Genomic DNA, 19,441 nt, shown 5'->3' on the forward strand with positions numbered 1-19,441 from the left:
TATCTATCTATCGAGCATTTCAGTGCAAAATCAGGGTAGGCAAAATTACTTGAATTTATCCTTATTTGGAAATATATATACATTTTTAGGAGTAAGTTGCTGTGCTGATGCTGTGATTCATAAGGGTAGGAATAGAATGCAAATCTAGCAAAAAACCGTAGTTGCATAATTTTTTTTTTTCTTCTGCTGCTTCTCGTTTAAGATTTCTCATTGTGTTTGGATGTTTGAATCCATCATTTTCTGAGATCCAGAGAAATAATGGGTCATCCTAATTTCTTTATGCAATATGGTACTATTCTATTCTATTCTATTCTATTCTATTCTATTCTAGGGAGAGATAGAGAAAGAAAAAAGAGAGAGAATGGGAGAAGCAAATAGAAAGAGAGAGAAATGGAGAAATGGAGAAAAAGAGAGAGATCAAAAAGATGTTATGTTGTCCAGATGTTGCAAAAGGGGCTTTTTTATGAATCATTATGTTCATCACAACTGCACTGCACTTTTGATCCATTTAGAACAAACCCTCTTAACATTTCTTGCTCTTGATCATTATGGAGGCTCAGCTAACATGTTGCCTGATAATTGTTTTTATCTACCATTTAAAAGCTTCCATTGTTTGTTTTTTTTAACTTAGGCAAAAATGTTTCCAGACCGAATAAACAGCATTTCTGAATAGCAATGATCAAATCTTGCCACAGATGTTTAAGTGGGTTTAGGTCTGGACATTGCCATGGCCATATTATACTATGACAGCTATGATTGTATGAACTGTTGAACGGTAACCTCTGCTGTTGGATAAAGTGTTTTGTAGATGTTCTTCCTTCAACTTTAGCTACATCTTGCTTCAGGTGACCCTAATGAAAAAATCCTCCATTCAGCTTGAATGGATCAACCAACTAATCAGAAACATTGATTTCTTTTCTTTTTTACCTAAAATATTGCACCATGGAAAATGTAACCAGCCTAATTTTATTTGAAAACTAAATGTTTTTTTTTTTTATTTCCAATACTTGATTTCATCTGCTCCACCTTGAACTCACAGTCTAAATGTCGGTAAAAGAAAAAAAAAAAAAAAATATATATATATATATATATATATATATATATATATATATTTATCATGTTCAATAAATTATAATATGTGTTCCAATGAAGCTCATTTGTCAGCCTGAAAGTACCTTTTGAAAACCCTATTCTTATAGTATTTAACATAAAAAAGGTGTAATGAAATGTCTTTCTTTGTGTGTTACTGAAATAGTCCAAGTTTAAATAATATAATATAATATAATATAATATAATATAATATAATATAATATAATATAATATAATATAATATAATATAATATAACATAATTCTAAGGGGCGGGGGGGGAAATTAACAACAAGAACTGTTGTAGAAGCCAGATTACTTTAGAGAAAGTCGATTAAACTGACATTCAAAAGTACTTTGGGAGAAAATCTGAGAACTAACTGTATTTGTGGTCCCTCTCAGAATAAAAACCAGAGCAGCTTTTAAAATGGCGTTCATTGGTGGCTCAGGGCTGTCAGTCAGATGTGGGTGGTATCAGTTGACAAATGAGACTTCCAGTAAGTCCTCCTCACATGCTCTACAACACAGAGTCAACAGGCTGTGCGGGACATCAGACGGAACATCACCACGACTGGACAACATAAACAAACCAGCAGACCCGTCCCACCAACTCAACTTTAGCCCCCTTGAAAGACCACTGAGTCGCAGACTTTTTTTTAAACTGCTTCACATTTCCACCGGCTTGGGATGTAACTTCCAAGTGAGGATTTTGCGCCCAGGCGGAGCAGTGAGACTTTTCTTGAGTTTCTTGACATTTCAGAGACGTAAGTTTTGACTTATTTAAAAAGGTGTCACACTTATATGACATTGTAAGAACACTCGGTCACCTCTCGACACCATGGCGGAAGCGGCCCAGCAGCCACACCTGGTGGAAATCGACCCGGATTTCGAGCCCCTCTCGCGGCCCCGGTCGTGCACTTGGCCCCTGCCCCGGCCGGAGTTCATCAACCCGGGAGACTCCAACACCTCGTCGCCGGTGCCGTCCGTGAAGCAGGAGCCCGGCGTTGGCAATGCGGAGTTCATCAACAATCTGAGCCTGCTGGAGGAGAATGAAGACTTCACGGAGCAGAAGCCGGTCATCCTGTGCAACGAGTTTCAGTGTCAGGAAAACTGCGTCCACCAGCAAGCCCAACAGCAACATCATCACCAGCATCAGCAGCAGCACCCAAACCCGCAACTCCCGCATCAGCAGCAGCAGCAGCAGCAGCAGGTGCCTCTGCTCTCCACCCCGGTGGGCTCCTCACCTTCGGCAGCCGCTGCTGCGGCTGCAGCCGCTGCACAGAGGAAGAGCAGCTCCTCTCGGCGGAACGCATGGGGGAATATGTCATATGCAGACCTCATAACCAAAGCTATTGAAAGTTCTCCAGAGAACAGACTAACGCTGTCTCAGATTTATGACTGGATGGTGAAAAGTGTGCCTTACTTCAAGGACAAGGGAGACAGCAACAGCTCTGCAGGCTGGAAGGTATGTCTGACTGTTTTCATACTTGCTTCTTGGAGTTTACTGTGGACAACATAAGAGATGCACCGATCATGTTTTTTTCCTGACTGATACCGATTACCGATTTTCTTTGAAGAAGTAGAAATATATTTTAAATCGGGGTTTGTCACAGTCTTTTAACTAAAGTGTAATTTAATTTTAGTCACAATTTAGTCACTTGACAGTAGTGTAAAGCTATAGTCAAATACGTTTTAGTTCACTTTTATCAGAACATATATTTTTTTACATCGATATTTATTTCAGAATGCAATAGAAGTAAACTTATATCTTGCAACACAAACAGTCTATCCCACCGTTCCTCAAACTGAAATTAAGCATGGATCCTTCCAATAATTTTATAATTTAGTTTTTATTTCAGAGCAAAAATGTCACTCATTTCTGCTGTAGTTTTAGTCATTCTGCATGTGGTTTTAATTGTCCAGAAAAAAAGTCTGGCTAGGTCAAAAAGTTTTAGTCAATAAAGCTGACAAAACTTTGACCTGCTAGTTTCGGTTTTGATTTTTTTTTAAATTCAATGACTATGATCCATAAAACAGGAGAAAGAAAAATGTGCTGTCAAGAATAGTCACAACAAATCTGATATTTATGCAACAAAACATGCTGTTAGTTGATGCTTCTAGGGGCTAAAAATGGTATGAAGTTATTTGTTTTTACTGTTTTGGAAACAATGATCGGCACCGATCAGTGCCAATCAAGTGAAGATTGGCCAATTTCTTTCCTATTGATTGGTGCGTCTTCAAGCTGCCTATGCTCGATAGAACTACTGCCTGTGCCACTTCCTGTACAACGTTATCCACTGGGGAGTTTTTTGTGTCTGTGGTATTTCAAAGTGGGATTTTATGGACTTCATTGTGTTTTATGCTGTTTTTATCTCATGTGGTATAATTGTAATATCCCCTCTGGGGAGATTTGGCTTCTCTGTGGCGCTTGATAGACAAGGCATGTATTTTGTAGCCTTTGTTTTAGAGTTGTTTACTTTTATATTTCCATTGTGTTGTCTGTGTTTCTGGCATGTTATCTTTTGGTCTACATTGTCACAAATGACTCATTCATCAGGATTTTCCTGGTTGATCATGTCTGACTTGTCGATTTTCATTTTAGACACTTCTGTTTTTTTCCTCTTATACAGACTGTAATATCTAAAAGAGAAAACAATATGCTCCAAGCATACTGCATGTCCCTAAAATTTTTAATATTTCTTGATAAACTCAAAAAGTACATGCTGTCATGTAAAAATTAGAGCTGGTCAAGAGAAAAATTGGCTTGAGCCGATCCCCAGCTGACTGATTGGTACATCTTCACCTCATAGTTTCACCTCACGATTAAGTTTAGACCATTGCTTTTCCAATGGTCTAAACTGAAAAAGCATGCAAGAACATTTAAATGCCAATGACATTGTTAATTGTACCATGTCTTACAACCAGTGCATTATAATTTCGCAAACTTGTCTATTACTACCATCACCTTAAACAGTCATCTGACTTCTCACTGCAGAATGTGACTTATGTGAGTCTCCTGACTCAACAGGAATTTTTTTTTTCTTCCAGCTTGGCATATTGATCTTTTAAACATGGTAATCATAAAATACTTGAGCCCTGACTGTACCGCTGAGGCTGAGGCAGAGGCAGCTCTCCTCTGTTTTTTCTTGTCCCGCGAAAATGTTGTAAATTTTCAGGCTGAATCACAGGTCTTCACATTGGACTGTGGAACTCCAATGCAGCTGAGTTTAAGCGGCTATGTCGTAAGGAGACTCTGGAGCCGATCATGTGTCCTAGAAACTGTCCCAAAACATTACACAAGAGTAGATTCAAAATTTCTGATGTGGTGTGAAAGAAAGCACGCCTACTGAGGACTATCGAGGGGCGAAAATATTTCGTTCATTTATTTATTGTTTGCTGCACATAGTTTCATTGATGTCTGACAATAAATTAATGACAGTCTGCTCTCCCAGCAGGAAATCATAGTGAGCCCATAATACTGAAAGATTTACTACGGCTGCCCTCTATTGTGTGTCTGTTGAAATTTGAAGCAGTTGTAGTTTTTTTTTTCTTCATTGTTTGGGCTTGCTCCATCTGAGCAACCTCATGTGCTGATATTTGACATATGTGTCAGTCACAGTTATTGGAGAAAATGTTATTTTTTTTAGTGCTTATGCTGAATCTGACACAGATTGATATAAACAATACTGATTCACTTGGATTATCACTGTTTTCATGTAGGTATTTTTTCTTTTTTGCAAACATTTTGCTTCATATTCATCTGTCTGACCTCAAGGATTTTCGTAAATTTGCTTAAAATTCACATTGAGTTGTCAGATGTTGTCCCACAAGTGGAAAAATCCTTCCAGAGCAAGTAAACAAAGCCGTCAATGACCAGATGTGGCGCAGGGGGTGATTGATATTGTTCAAGTAGATCTTTACTTGAAGTCAGTTACCTACTGTTTATTCTGGATGTACATTTTTGTTCTAAATGTATTTGTTTTTTTTTTTTTTACTATTTGGGGGCTAAACACAAACACAAAGTGGTAAGCAGGATTCATTGGTTTTACTTGAGAAGGTGCATCATTATTAAATCCACAAAGGTCGCTGTACATGCAAAAAAATATATCTACCTATAGAATTTCTTTGATAACTATCTTACATTGCATTAAAATTTGTATTGCAATTTTTATTGATTATCTTTTGAAAGCTTATCCAGCATGAGATCCTCACAATAAAATGTTACTTGCTCCAAAATGTAAAACAAAAATCTACCAAAAAAATGATTGAATTGCCATTATTGGAGAGAGGAAAAAAACCCCAGTTATTTCCACTTCTGCTGAAATAAAATAACTTATTGACTATAATTAACATTTATTTATTATGTTGATGTGAATATGTCATGGCTGTTTTTGTTCCCAAACAACTCAATTGCTTTTCCTGTAAGTGAGGGAAAAATTGTAGCAATGTTCTTTCACCCAGCTGACCCAGAGAGTTCAGCAGGTAGGAGAAAGGTCTGGTCACTCTAAGACTTTCTCTGGCAAAGCTTTAAGCAGACTTTAAACGGCAGCAACATTATTACAGAATATTTGTGCAGGCTTGAAACTGTAGCGTTTTAAAACTTTGGAATGCATTAATGCTTGGAACCATGTTTAATTGATAATAATAGTGGGAAACCAGAAGCAAGGTGACTGGAAGAAAGGTGTTGGTGCCCCACCTTCAGTTTTTCAGCTATTGATCATTATATTTCTGGAGTCCTGCATAATGAGATAATTTGTGACTTTGTTATAGCAAAACAGTGTTACAAAATATCAATGCTTGGTTAATTGTCTCCAGCACTGTGGTTTGCAACAGTCAATTTTTATTTTGTGACAAAGTCACACTGATAGAATCTTAACATGTTTTTTTTTTGTCTGATCTACTGCATCTAAATTAACAGCTTTCTTCTCTGTTTCTCCAGCAGCCATGTAGCAGTTTGTGTGTGACTGGCAGCCCAGTGAGGGGTGCTTGGCTGCCCCCTGGGTTTGCTGCCTTTCCTGCCATGTTGGGGGTGTTTAAAACTGAGTAATACTGTTGGAAAGCAAAGTACCGTTCAGTACTGCCGAGAGGAGTTATTCATAGAGCTTGGTTCCACACAGGGGGCTTGTCACACAATGTATCTTCAGCAGGAGCTCAGTTATAAGGCAGCCCAAACTCAAAAGATAACATTAATATAATTAATGTTTAAAGTAATTTAATTAATTAGTGTTTAATCAAATAAGTTTTTGGTAAACTTTGAATGGCTATTTCTATTCCGATCAGATAAGTTCTACTATAATATAAGAACAGTTTGAGAAATACGTTTAAAAAAATTTCTGGTTGTGGCAGCGATAAAGTCAGTCTACTGTGTGAGAAGAGACTTTCTGGGAAACGGTTTTAAGACAAAGCTATTATGAAGTGTTCATTTTAAACTAGCGTTGGCATCTTATATTAGCATTTGCACCATTAGCGTGTCGTTGAAGCTTTTACTTTGAAGACTGTTGTCATTGCAACTTGATAGCACTTACTTAGTGTGATGGAATGACTAACCAGAAAATGAGCTTATAATTGACTGGTCAGAGGTTACGGTTAATCAAGCTAAAATGTGGTCAGTTCTGGTCTCATCTCTCATATTCCAACATTTTTTTCTTAATTGTTTTGGCTTGTTGCTCTCCTAATTTTTATCTGTTACCCACATTCTGTCTCAAATAGGACAAAATAACTCACTGGAAATTCAAAAGCATGTTGGGTTTCATTAGTTACAGGCACATATTCTGTTAATGCAGATGCTGGAAAGGTAATTTTGATAAAAGCACTCACACCAAATTACCTTAACAGAACACAAATCACTGAATCAGAAAACAATATGTGGTTTGTGTTGATTCACTGATTGAGTAAGTCTTTGGCTGGCAGTGGTTTCTATGTGAGCTACAGTAGAGATCTCTGGCCGCATATCAAAAAAATGCTTGGTTTCCTTAACACCTTCAGATATTAATTATGATTAACTTGAGGATGGTTTATTGCTGTGACTATCTACTGTTAGCGAAGAAAGCACATAAAGTTCTCATTAATATCTAATTAGGGTTCTGTGCTGTGTAATTGTACAGAGCTCATTTCACAGTCCCACTAATCTTCCACAGTAGGTCCAGTCTAAGCTGAGTCATGACAGCCTCCACACTTCTCAGGCCGTCTGTGACAGTGTGAATTTGGAGGACAGTTGTGTCAGGTGGGATCAGCTTGGTCTGGGCACTGGCCCAAACCCAGGATGCCACCTGACAGGAAAGAGAGCAGATGGCAAAAACAATGCATCACCAAACGCTTTTGCTGAGCTCATTCTTCATGTCTTAGATCTGTGCACATTTTATGATTAGTTATTTCCCTTTGTAAAGTGTTATTGCCAGAAATGCAGGGACAGCTCCAGAAATTAGGCTATCATTAAAAACAATTATCTTATTTTGGTTATTCAATTCAAAAAGTGAAATGTATATATATATATATATAAATATATATATACATTTCACTTTTTGAATTATATATACATTTCATATAATTCATATTATATATATTATATTCATATTATATATAATTCAAAAGGTATTCACCTATATATATATATATATATATATATATATATATATATATATATATATATATATATATATATATATGCACTAATACGTTTTGAGAATTTATTTGTGTTAATTTTGATTATTTTTGCTTACACAAAGTTGAAAGAGTATTTTACAGATGTAATGGCAGGTGTATGGTTTGTACAATTGCTTTAGTGGAAGGTTCTGTGGAAGGAAAAAGTGTGCGTGAAAAGCTCAAGTTCAAAGTAAGAACATGAAATTTTAGGGTGCTGCATGTCTCCTTCTACTCACAAACTTTACTGCTGATTTTATTTGTTCAAGAGGTTTTGACACTTTCCAAACTACAACAAAAATGCCTATACCTGTCTTTGTCACCATAGAATCAATGTGTTTGATTGGCCAGCAAGTTCACTTGACCTGGTCCTTGTGGAGATTCTGATACATATTGTTTAGAGCAAGATTAGAGACATACGAACCAACAATGCAGACAAGACGCGGGCTAGTATTAAAGAAACCTGGGCTTCATGAGCACCGATTTTGTGCTGCATCATTGGCGCCTTTATCATAAAACTTAACAGAAATGCGTGTTTGACTTCTGCTATTCTGCGTGTAAAGAATCCGCACAGTATTAGTTTAACTTTATGAATTTAATTAATGAAATAAATAAAGTTCACACATTAAAACAACACGAGGTACGCATGCATTCATACCTGCCAAAAATGTGTTCTTTTGCTTCTTTTACGTCACTACAGGATAAATATTTGCTTTAAGCTGGTGGAGCCTGATGGCTCAGGTGCGTTTGATGTCAGTATCAGGATGAGTTCAGTCAGAGGTTTCCTCCGTACACGGCGCTCTCTTGACCTGAAATTCCTCAACCTACTCTGGTAAATACTCCCACGGATCTCAAAACAAACTGTAGCAGCGGACAAACACATCGGTCCGAGCAGATTGTACAGCAAGCGACACAAGGGTCATTACCATGTCAATGAGCCTATTGACTCCCATCCCACTCAGTCTTACTGTAAACACTGACTTTGACAGGAGAACGGTTCTGCTCCAGCATTTTAACAGAATAACTTCCAAGCACCTGCAACACCGTCGAAGCGAATGGCAACTGAAATGATTTAAAGATATATTTTTCTTTGAAGTCAGACAAAAGACGCAGGATGGCATCATAAGTTGAAAATTTTCTTCAAATATCAAACTTTTCATTTTATCACTTCCTGTCCCAGTACAAAAATTATGAACCAGTAAATTAAACATTTCAACCAGTAATGGGTAAAAACTGAGTCCAGCCTCTCATTATTGGGTTTTGCTGGTTACTTGCATCATACTGCCAGTTGCTTGTTTCTGCATTTTTATCTTACCTTTGACATCCAAATGCAGTTATGCAATCTGCGGAACACAATTAAACATCCCGCTTAAAAGAAATGATTGCATTATGCAACAAATTTTTCATTGGAAATTACTCAGAGTTGAACTGAATCATGTTGTAATTGCTCAGCTTCAAATTGGCTGAATCATCCCTGGACTTCACCGTGGGTCTGTCAATTGATGCTTTGTTTAATTTCTAAAAGCTATTGATAAGAGTTACTTACTGAGATTTCATTGAATATAATCAAAGTTTGTTTTAAAACAAGCCAGTCTTTGTACATCTAGAACATGAACAAGTCCTCTCAGATTCTGAGAAAGCAGGAAGGAGCTCAAAAAAAGTGAACAACCAAGCTTTTATGAAAAGAATATCAGAATAGCATTTGTCTTCTCAACATTTAATAATCCAGAGTAATGGAGTAAATGGCACAGAGTAAGAAACAATTTTATTGGAGTGTAGACTTCAGTCCTACTAGTCAATAGTTTGCTGTTTTTATTCTTGCCTAATTCTATGGTGGTTCTATTGACTAAAGTATTGAAAATGGTTTCTTTTTGCATCTCTTCGAAATGAAATAAAGTATCAAAGTGTAAAACTTTATGTATATTATATTGTGAACTACAGTAAAGCAGACAGCACTCATTAAGAAAAAAAACTTTAGTGGTAATAGGAAACTCCAAATCAGATGCTAATTGTATGTTCATTTGCAGAATTTTTACAATACTTTCAAATATTTCATATTTTGTTTGTCACTTATTGTTTCCATTTCCAGCAAGTTTTGACTTGAAACATATCATTACCATACGCATGACATAGCGTAAGCCCTGATTCAAAGGCTAGTTTTTGGCACAATGAGTAACTAGTGCAATTATCCAGTTGTCGTATTTTCTCAGAGCTTAAAGATGATTCGCAAAGCTTGTTTAAATCTGGTCTTTCTGTTTTGCCATTTTTTCTCTACTGGAGGCTTCTTCAATATTTTGAGAACTTTTTTTTTGCTAATTGTTTGACAGGAACAAGTATGGTGTGGTCCCTTTGTACTTCGGAGTTAGATTTTCCGAGTTCCCATTCAGTAAAGCTACAGTGCTCCCTAAAGTCAGAATTTAAACTGGAAAAGTAAGAAGCTATTGGCTGATATTGACTTTTTAAGATGTCTTCTCAGTTTCAAAGCCCGTGAAATGGAGGGCATAAACTAGATTTACTTTGGGTTAATTTCAATGTAAATTGTCCCAAATTAACAATAGTTGAACAATAATTATGTATCAATGTGTTTTTCTAATATTGTCAGCCTTAGAAATAAATCCCTTTAAAAAATGTCCTTCAAAGCGAGGAATAATGAAGACTCTTCAGTTGAATTGAGGCAGTTAAGTAAATCTCTTACAGGCTACAGTTTAACTCTTTATTGTTTCAGAGCAAGGATACAGAAATCTATTTTCTATTATTTACCCAAGTTTTGTTTTGGGTTAAATAAAAAACAACTATTTTTGACTTTTCCTTAACTGCTCGGTCCATTACAGTGTTTGCCTCTGAAATATGACTTAAAGTCAACCAGAAGCTGAGACTGAAGGTGTTATAATCCTGAGTAAGCACAAAGCTAGTTGAACTTTGTCACAACTCTAAGAATGTTAGCTTCCCTGAATGTGTTTTAGTGGGACAGAAAGTCAGATAGAACAGCAGTCGTCTTGTTTCAGCTGGTTCAAAACACACACACACACACACACACACACGGACACGCAAACACTCAGAAAGCACACACACCAAACCCCTGTGAAGCATTTAAGGAGTATAGCCTTGGCATTGTCCCAAGACATGAGGGGCAGCTGTGATTCTTAAGCAAAAAGAACTGAAGGAGCTCTCCTCACCCTCCTCCCCATTTCCTGCCTGCACTCTCTGCCGCTTCGTTCCCAGATTTTAGCCTCAGTATAAAGCAGGTCACACTTAATTTTTTAAAAGGTTACCAGACACTCCCCTCTCTTGCTGTCTCTCCATATTCTTCTGCCATTGTCAAACCTTCAGCTACACCAGGGGCTCCCATTCCTTGTACAAAAACAAAGAGCTAAAGATTAAGGGAAGGAGAGTCCCAGAAAGCTCCAAGTTCAGTCTGGGTGACACTTGTGAGGAGTTGCATAACAAGACATTTACTGGAATCAGGGAGCCGCAGGCCAAAGTCTGGTGCCACTGGTTAGTCAGCGGAACTGTGAGGCCTGTGTTGGAGATATGTGGGACGCTGTGTGTGCGTGTGTGTGCGTGTGTAAGGGTGTGTGAGTGTGGGTGCACACACATAACCTGGGCCTCATAATTAAAGCTTTTCTGCTGGCAGATGCACAATCACGATGGCAGACAGACAGGCAGACACAGGGAACATTCCAGCACATGCTTTTATATCCTTTTCTTTACTGCAGAGGAATACTTTGGGTCTTTTTTTTCTTTTTCTTCCCGCCCTATTTCAACACGGAAACTTTTTTACAACTGCCTGTACTCTTCACTTACTGGATCACGCTTTGTTTTGAAGTGCTGATTTACCATAGCTGCACACAGGGGGTGTCAAACAAAGTGGGAATGGACTTAGGAACTGATTTATGGGCACCATCAAGTTGGATGGAATGTATCTGTAAACATATGTCTTATTGAATTAAGGTTTGAACTTTGACTGGGCCATTGCGACACATTTATATGCTTTGATATAAGTCAGCCAAAACTGAGAAGTTTCCTGCTGAAATGAAGTTATGCAAATCAGGGCCACCACACGGGTTGCTGCAAACAGAACTTCTGATGGCTTAATTTCAGCAATTGCTTCTTCTCCCATCAGTGGATTGGATCTCTCTACCTTGTCAGGAGTTACCGGAGGTCCTTTGTTTTTTCTTCTACAATAGCTCTCCTTCTCCTACTGCAAAACAGTGCGCTGGTCTTTCTTGGATTGCCTTTGCTTATTTGGATTATTCAGATAATTAGTTTAACATATCAATTAAAAGCTGAAGATTTTCCTTTTCACATAATCTGTTTTTTATGCCCTTGTAAGTACAAGTCAATCAACTTGTTTTGATGGTGCTGGCAGAGAACGGTGTAACACTGTGACGTAACTGTGCTGATCCACGCTGATCGGATGGAGCAACAGCGTGATACTAGTAGCCCCACAGACGATTTCACAACGTCATGTTTTCCCTTCTATCCTGCTCCAGATTTGTTTACCTCCTCAGCTCCGGCACTACTATTGCTCTCTGCACTCTTTCATTCTTGTTTGCCCAGGAGGGCTTTAGGGGATTTAATCAAACTTCAGTAGACTGAGGCAGTAAACAAGCAGGACAGCGGGGCAGAGTTATGGCGCAGCACAGCTATCAAATGATGTTTGCATGTTGATGTCTGAGTGTGGAACACGTGTGTTTATTTATGGACGCTATTCTGATGACATCACATCAGCTGAATGTTTCCAATTTATCTCATGTTGGACTTCTTCATTGGTGTCCGTGTTTTACAGTTTGATCTCATTTGGTGCATATTTTCTTGATATAAATTGTTAATTTTTTATTTACTTATTTGTTTTAACTGTGGAACAATTGTTGTTGTTTTTCTTATTTTAAGTTAAAACTTTTTGCACAAGATGTAAGTTTGGAATTCCTTTAAAAGTTAGAGATGTTTTCATTTTTATCACAAAACCACAAAGTTCAGTGTATTAAATTACTATTTCATGTGCTAGACCACTAATGCCTTTAATTTATTAGGCACCCAATAGAGGACTTCAGGTGTGTCTTTATTTATCTATATAAATAAAGATCTGTATGTTTGTATATCTGTATATACAAAAATCTGTATATTTTTGTTATACAGTTTTTTTATATAGCACTGATCTCGTCTTTAAAAAACTAAATTATTCAATTTATATAAAGAAATGTGTAGTCAATTCAATCCTACCATACAGACAAATTTAATGCAAATTACAATGGATCCTCACCTGCTCATTGTTCAGTATTTGAGGATTCACCTGCTTGCAGATTTTTCTGTGGAGTTGGTACTTGAAATCATTTGCTGAAAAATCACGTTTGTGGATTTTTTTGCATTTTTGGAAGCTGAAATACTTGCTACTTGACACGCTATTGGCTTGTGTTTGTAAAGCAGCTAATCCGGGAGTGTCATTCATTTGCCTTGCCGTTGATTGGCTGTATCCCCAAGAGCAGAGATAAGAAAGCCTCAGTGGTTTCAACTATGCGAATTAAAGCATGTTAAAGTGGATTTCATGTTAGAACTGGTAAAATAGACAGTTGTAAGTGATTCCAAAGGGAGTCTCAAATATTTGTGGATTTCAGCTATCCAGTTCAGGTCCCTACACCCCTCGAACATGGGGTCCACTGTATTCCAAATCAATTCTATCAATATAGTTGAGTTGAGTTTGTAACACAAACTGATAAAAAACTGTTGGTTTCAGCAGTCCCTCCACCAGTCAGGGCATGTGGGTTTTTTTTTTCTTCTAACTTTTGTGGTTTTAGACAACTTTTTTCTTGTGTGAGTGAACTTAAATAAGGCTGCTTGGCTGACCCCGGGTCTTTCATGTCTTTCAACCTTAACAGCTTAAGGTTTTTGGTTGTAACATGAATAAATGTGAAAAGCTCAAGGGGTATAAATCCTTTTGCAAGGCACCACATCAAACCACAAGACTTTTCTAAAAGGAGGTCAAACATACTCAGTAAGAGCACCTTCCATTTACACAGCATGTATTCTGAGCTGGGGAATACTTTTTTTTTGTTTTACTCGAGTTAGTGAAACATCAGGTGGTGCTGCTGGTAAATTAACACTTACTGAGCCTTTATATAACAGGACTGAACTCTGGAAAATCCCATATCGTGATCCTTTCATTTTCAAACAAATCAGGTGGAATGTGTACATGGCTGATTCCACCCACCTCAGACGCTGTGTTCCTGCCAGTGTTTTGTTTTGTCAGTCCCTATTTTCTGGCTGCAGCCCAGAGGACAGACCACTCAGTGTCCTGGCTGACCACTAACTTCACAGTGAGTGCAGCCGTAACAGCAAAGAGTTAGGTCTTCAGCTAAAGAGGGGAGGAGCACCAAATCTAGGGGCTTTACACTAAGAGTGAAAATATGGAGTAGAGAGCATGTTAGCTTGCCAGGTAAACAGTCATTTAGGATGAGTCAGAATGTTTTGTTTTTTTCAGTGTGGGTTTGGTAGTAGCGGGACAGGAGCACGTGATACTTTGTTTTGGTCGCGGGTTTACCCGGGCTTGGCGCAGAGTGTGCTTTTGCCCCGCGTGCCGTCGCAGCTTCTCATCTTTCACACAAACTGAAGAAAACAACCCAAACCAAAAAAAAAAAATCTCCTGATTCTTTTTGCAGGAAGACCTCGACATTGTTTTATGGTGCAAAAAGAGGAACTGTTGACGTTTTAGTGTTAAAACGAGAAACGAAAGTCGCCAGCACTTCTTCACATGTGAAAATCCGCTCTCGTGGATCCCTGAGCTGGGTTGCTGACTCGTGGGGAGGGCAGCGCTTTAACAGGACTGCTCACTCGCTGCCCCGGGCCCCAAACCACTGGCATTACCCAAACCCACATTGTTGTGCAATTCCTGCCCTAAAGCGATTATACATGGTGCCTGTCAGACTGGCCTGGCATTATCACACCATCACACATTCACTCGACCCTCTCTGTCACATTCATGAATGCTCAACAGTGGAAATTTAAATCCATGATTAATTCAGAGTGAGACTGAGAGTATGGATTTAAAGATCTCTTTATGTCCTTTGTGTCTCCTCCATAAGACCCCCCTCCTCCCCGCCTGACTTCTAGAGAGGAAGCCATGCGATTCAGGGTGATTTTCTGCACAGACACATGAAGACTCATTTGTCTCCCAATGATTCATTCCTATTCTTGCTGTACGTAATTGACGCAAAAGATTAGAATTAATCACCCACTTAACCTAACCCCCCCCCCTCAACATTTGTTTAAGTCTCGATATAAAGTGATATTTTTAGGTGGCAGCCGTAATGTGAGAAAGGTCAGTTGATGTTATGAGCCTTGTGAGTCAGACGAAAAGTTTCTATTCAGCAGTTTTTGCTTCTTTCACTATTTGAAGTATTACTTCAGATGATATTTGAACCAGCACTTAGCTGTTCTTAAGTTCATGTCTTTGAGAGTGTCTTGCCCTTTAGCCTTTGAGCTTTTCAGCACTGCATCGCATTACAAGAGGATTAGAGGCACTGAAAAAAAAAGAATCTGACTTTAATCTAAAAATTCTCACTTTTTTTCTCCGAATTCTGACTTTTTTTCTCAGAAATCGGTCTTAGTTCTCCAAATTCTGACTTTAAATTCAGAAAACTGCATCTTTGGAGTCCCCCTCAACAAAATAATAAAAAAATTCACTTGAACCCAACTTGTTCCTCCAGAAAGTTAGTTCTCTCATTTTTGGCAAGTCGTCTTTGCAAAATGGCTCAGACAGGATGTAAAGTATCTGTGAGCATCAGTTTTCAAGTCTTTCTACAGTCTCTCCTTTGGATTTGTTGTTGACTTTGACTGGGTCATTCTCAGTCATGAATAAGCTTTAGGGGGGTTTCACACGTGATAGTGTGGTAGACATGGTTCAAGTGGGGATCAAAATTGCAACATTTGTTACTATTTCATCTGGTGCATTTAATTTTAACACTGCACTGTGTCAGTTAAACCAAACTGTTTGCACTGCACCAAAAACCTCAAGAAGACATGAGTGCAAGTTCCTTCAAATGGGGTGGCGTCAAATTTTAGCAGTTTGTAGGATTTCTCTTTTTCTTTGGCAAATGGTCATTTAGTTGTATTTTCCCAGAATGTCCTGTGCAATAGTCCCCTTCCTGCTTTTGGAGTGGTGTCCGAGCTGCTTAGTATTCACATACGCATTTAACCGAACCAAGACCTAAGTTTCTAGGCGGAACACAGTTCTGACTGGAAACCTCTGCATTGTGTATTGTGCATTGTGTAATATATCTCTGTGTATTTTTAAGATGGTTGTCCTGCTGAAAGTCCATCCATCCATCCATTTTCTTGACACCCTTGTCCCTTAGTGGGGTCGGGAGGGGTGCTGGTGCCTAGTGTACCGAGCGAGAGGCAGGGTACACCCTGGACAGGTTGCCAGTCTGTCGCAGAACAACACAGAGACACACAGGACACACAACCAGGCACACACACACTCACACCTAGGGGCAATTTAGAGAGGCCAATTAACCTGACAGTCATGTTTTTGGACTGTGGGAGGAAACTGGAGTACCCGGAGAAAACCCACGCATGCACAGGGAGAACATGCAAACTCCATGCAGAAAGACCGGGGCCGGGAATCAAACCCAGAACCTTCTTGCTGCAAGGCAACAGCTCTACCAACTGCGCCACTGTGCAGCCCCCTGCTGAAAGTCAACTGAGTTTTTTATAATCATAATATCATCTGCTCATTATGATGATGTCACTATCATGTTTCATGTTAAGATGGTAATCTACTGTTTCCTGCACAAAGAGCATTTTTTGCATGTGTTTCTTTTTTTATCTTCTCTGAACATGGAAGTGGTGTGAATACTTCTGCCAGGTGCTACATTTATGTCTTTGTATCATTCAATAGCATACTGTGAGGAGCAGAAACAAGACAAAGAAAAGTGTCAGATTAATTTAAAGCACCCCAGGCTGAGTCTATCAGTTGTGTGTCATCAGCTCACAGGAGCAACATCGATGTCTTTTCTAGAACCTATCACCGGCACCTTTCTCCGCCTGCTTCATCTTTTCCTTTTGAAGATGTAAATTTCAAACCTCTCACTGCACAGGAAGCGGGTTCTTTAGAAAACAGCTCAAGGTATGCAGCACCAGCGCAGTGATGTCATGCGCAGAGGAAGCAACGGGGAGCGTGATGCCAGATTCAGTGGCTTCTTCCTCTTCCAGTTTCCTTCATTTTTCAACATCCTTCATCTGAACTCTGCTGAGAGCAGGAAGTGAATCACTCCTGATGCTTATCCATGTAAATTCTCACATTCATTTTTTTTAGTTCACATTTGACAATTTTCCAAATAATAGTGTGCAGAAAGTAGCTAAATATTATATATTAGAGTAGGGATATGGCACTGATATGAACAATATTGCTGTTCACCTGTATTACATATTATAAATATTTCCTGACCCTTTTGACATTGTGAAAAAAAAACAACTGACATTGCTTCTTTGCTTCAGTGAAACATCCCACAATCCTGTTCTGCATCTCTACAAATACCACATGACCAAGCCCTAGTTATACTTATTAGGCCATTAATGATATGTTAAAAATAGACATCATCCATTACCAATGTTAATGGCGATAGATCCTGCATCTCTACATCAAAGTCTAAAATCAGACCATGCTTCTGACATGAATTGGTGCTAATCTGTATTTAATAAAGACTTCATTGACCAGTAACTCTCTTTTGTCCAATCATGTGTAATGGGCAGCACTTTGTCTTCCCAATAGCAGACTCAGGACTTTGAGTCAAGGCTTTAATACTGCACACTATGCCTGTCGTAATAAGCAATTAATTGCATCATAAAATAAAACGAGCCTGATAATTGCCATTCTGATGATTAATATTTTCTCTTTAATTTATGATTTTGGTTGTAAATGGTTCTTATTTTCGTTTTATTTATTGTTTTTAGTTGTTGTAGGTTTTTTTCTTCCAGTTCCAGTTTTTAGAATTGTTTACAAAATTAAAGTTTATGGTCTTTGAGAGGGAGAAATTACATTATTATGCCATTATGCATATATTACTTGACAAAGTTTGTTATCGTGCAGGCCTATTAGACACCTGCGGGGTATCCCTAGGTTTCCCAATCTAAACATTGGTTACAAGATTATAAATATCTTCATAACATAAAAACCTGAGGATGGTCGGTCAGACCAATAGACCCAAGCCACCACATCAGCATCTAGTAAAGGTCCACACACACAGTATCTTTATGAAGGGAGGGCAGGCTGCAGCCCAGCCCAGTGGCCGTGCTGATCAGAGGCAAAAAATATTCCCACTCCACAGACACAGCTCTGTCCATTTTACAGACTCACATTGTGTGGCACATAGCAACACATGCACATATTTTAGCATGGCAAGCTTAGCCAGCACAACTCAGTCCCTGTCTATACACATGAGCTGCATGCTGCTCCAGTCTGAGTCAGATAATCAACAAGCACGAGAGCGAACCCAACATGTGAACACAGAGCTCACATTGGTGCCGAGACACTACTTACAAGGAATTTGTCATTAACAACACTCATAAAAAATATAATAAATTCGAATAAAGCAGTTGGAGTCATTCGATGCCAATTAGTCGTGTGTATTTAGAACATTTAATATTAAATCAGCGTGACTTCATAAAAAAAAAAAAAATACATCAATGAAAACTACTGAATAGTCTACATCCATCAAGCATAAACACACAGATGAAGTTGCCTCTGGCAATAAACTAATTATATATTTTACACAGAACGAGGTAATTTCAATCAAAAGCCCTGCTTTTGTTTGTCTACTCAGGGTAGGAACCTGATTTTTACAGCATATAAACAGTGTTACCTGTCCAATGTCATAAAACCTACAGCTACATTACATTAATATGCAACATTTTTTTAACATTTACAAGTGAAAGTAGGTAACTTAAAACTGCCATCATCGGTGGTCGTGCTAACTAGTTTGCTCATTCACGGCAGACTCCATTGAGTGATGCGTACACAAGGGTGATTGACAGTTCTAAGACCCTCCTCCTGGATTTGATTGGTTGTTTCAGACTGAGCTGCATATTTCTGCAGATGGCAGCTGGACCACAGGGAAGAGGCAGAAGTGTTTGATTTCTTTCACAGATTATCATGGTCGTGAGGGAGGCTTTTCTTCACCAGGGAGAGTAAAGCTCCTCAAAGTTGATGAGAAGGTGACTGAAGCTTAAAACAGGGTAATTCTGGGTGAAAGCCTTTGAGTGTCTGGAGAAGACATGAGACTAGGGCAGATGTTGATCTTCCAAAAGGACAATAACCCAAAACATAAAGCTAGAAACTGCACACCTAAATACAAATAAGATAAAATGATGCAAATAAAAACATGTATCATTTTCCTTCTGCTTTGTAATTTTGTGCTATTTTGAGCTAGACTAACTTATAAAATGTCAATAAGATAAAAAGTAGTTTTGTAGTTTTGATGTGACAAAATGTTAACTTTTTTTTTTTTGTTTCCAATGTGATCACAGCGATACCTCCTCAGCCAAGTTTTCTTTTGAATATTTTTCCAAACTGTCAGAAACCCAGAACAGCAGGAGAGGATTTATTTCTTTGTTTTGGGTTCCTAATGGGGTCAAGTCTTTAGTGAAGAATAGCTTGTGGGATGTACAGTAATTTCTGATCCATTGTAACCTCTCCATGAAAAGGCCTACCTGGACCAG

The 19,441-nt window shown here is 38.4% G+C and overlaps 1 protein-coding gene across 1 annotated transcript in view; it reads left to right on the forward strand.

The window, feature by feature from the left end:
* Positions 1–1,582: 1,582 nt before the first annotated feature.
* Positions 1,583–19,441, forward strand: part of foxo1a (forkhead box O1 a) — a 36,060-nt gene continuing 18,201 nt past the window's right edge. Inside the window, exon 1 of the mRNA XM_008426362.3 lies at positions 1,583–2,552. Within this exon, the coding sequence (XP_008424584.2) occupies positions 1,926–2,552 (627 nt within the window). The 5' untranslated portion in view covers positions 1,583–1,925. The remainder of the gene's footprint in view (positions 2,553–19,441) is intronic.

Source organism: Poecilia reticulata, chromosome 13 (assembly GCF_904066995.2).
Source record: "Poecilia reticulata chromosome 13, P_reticulata-male-v2, whole genome shotgun sequence".
NCBI lineage: Eukaryota > Metazoa > Chordata > Actinopteri > Cyprinodontiformes > Poeciliidae > Poecilia > Poecilia reticulata.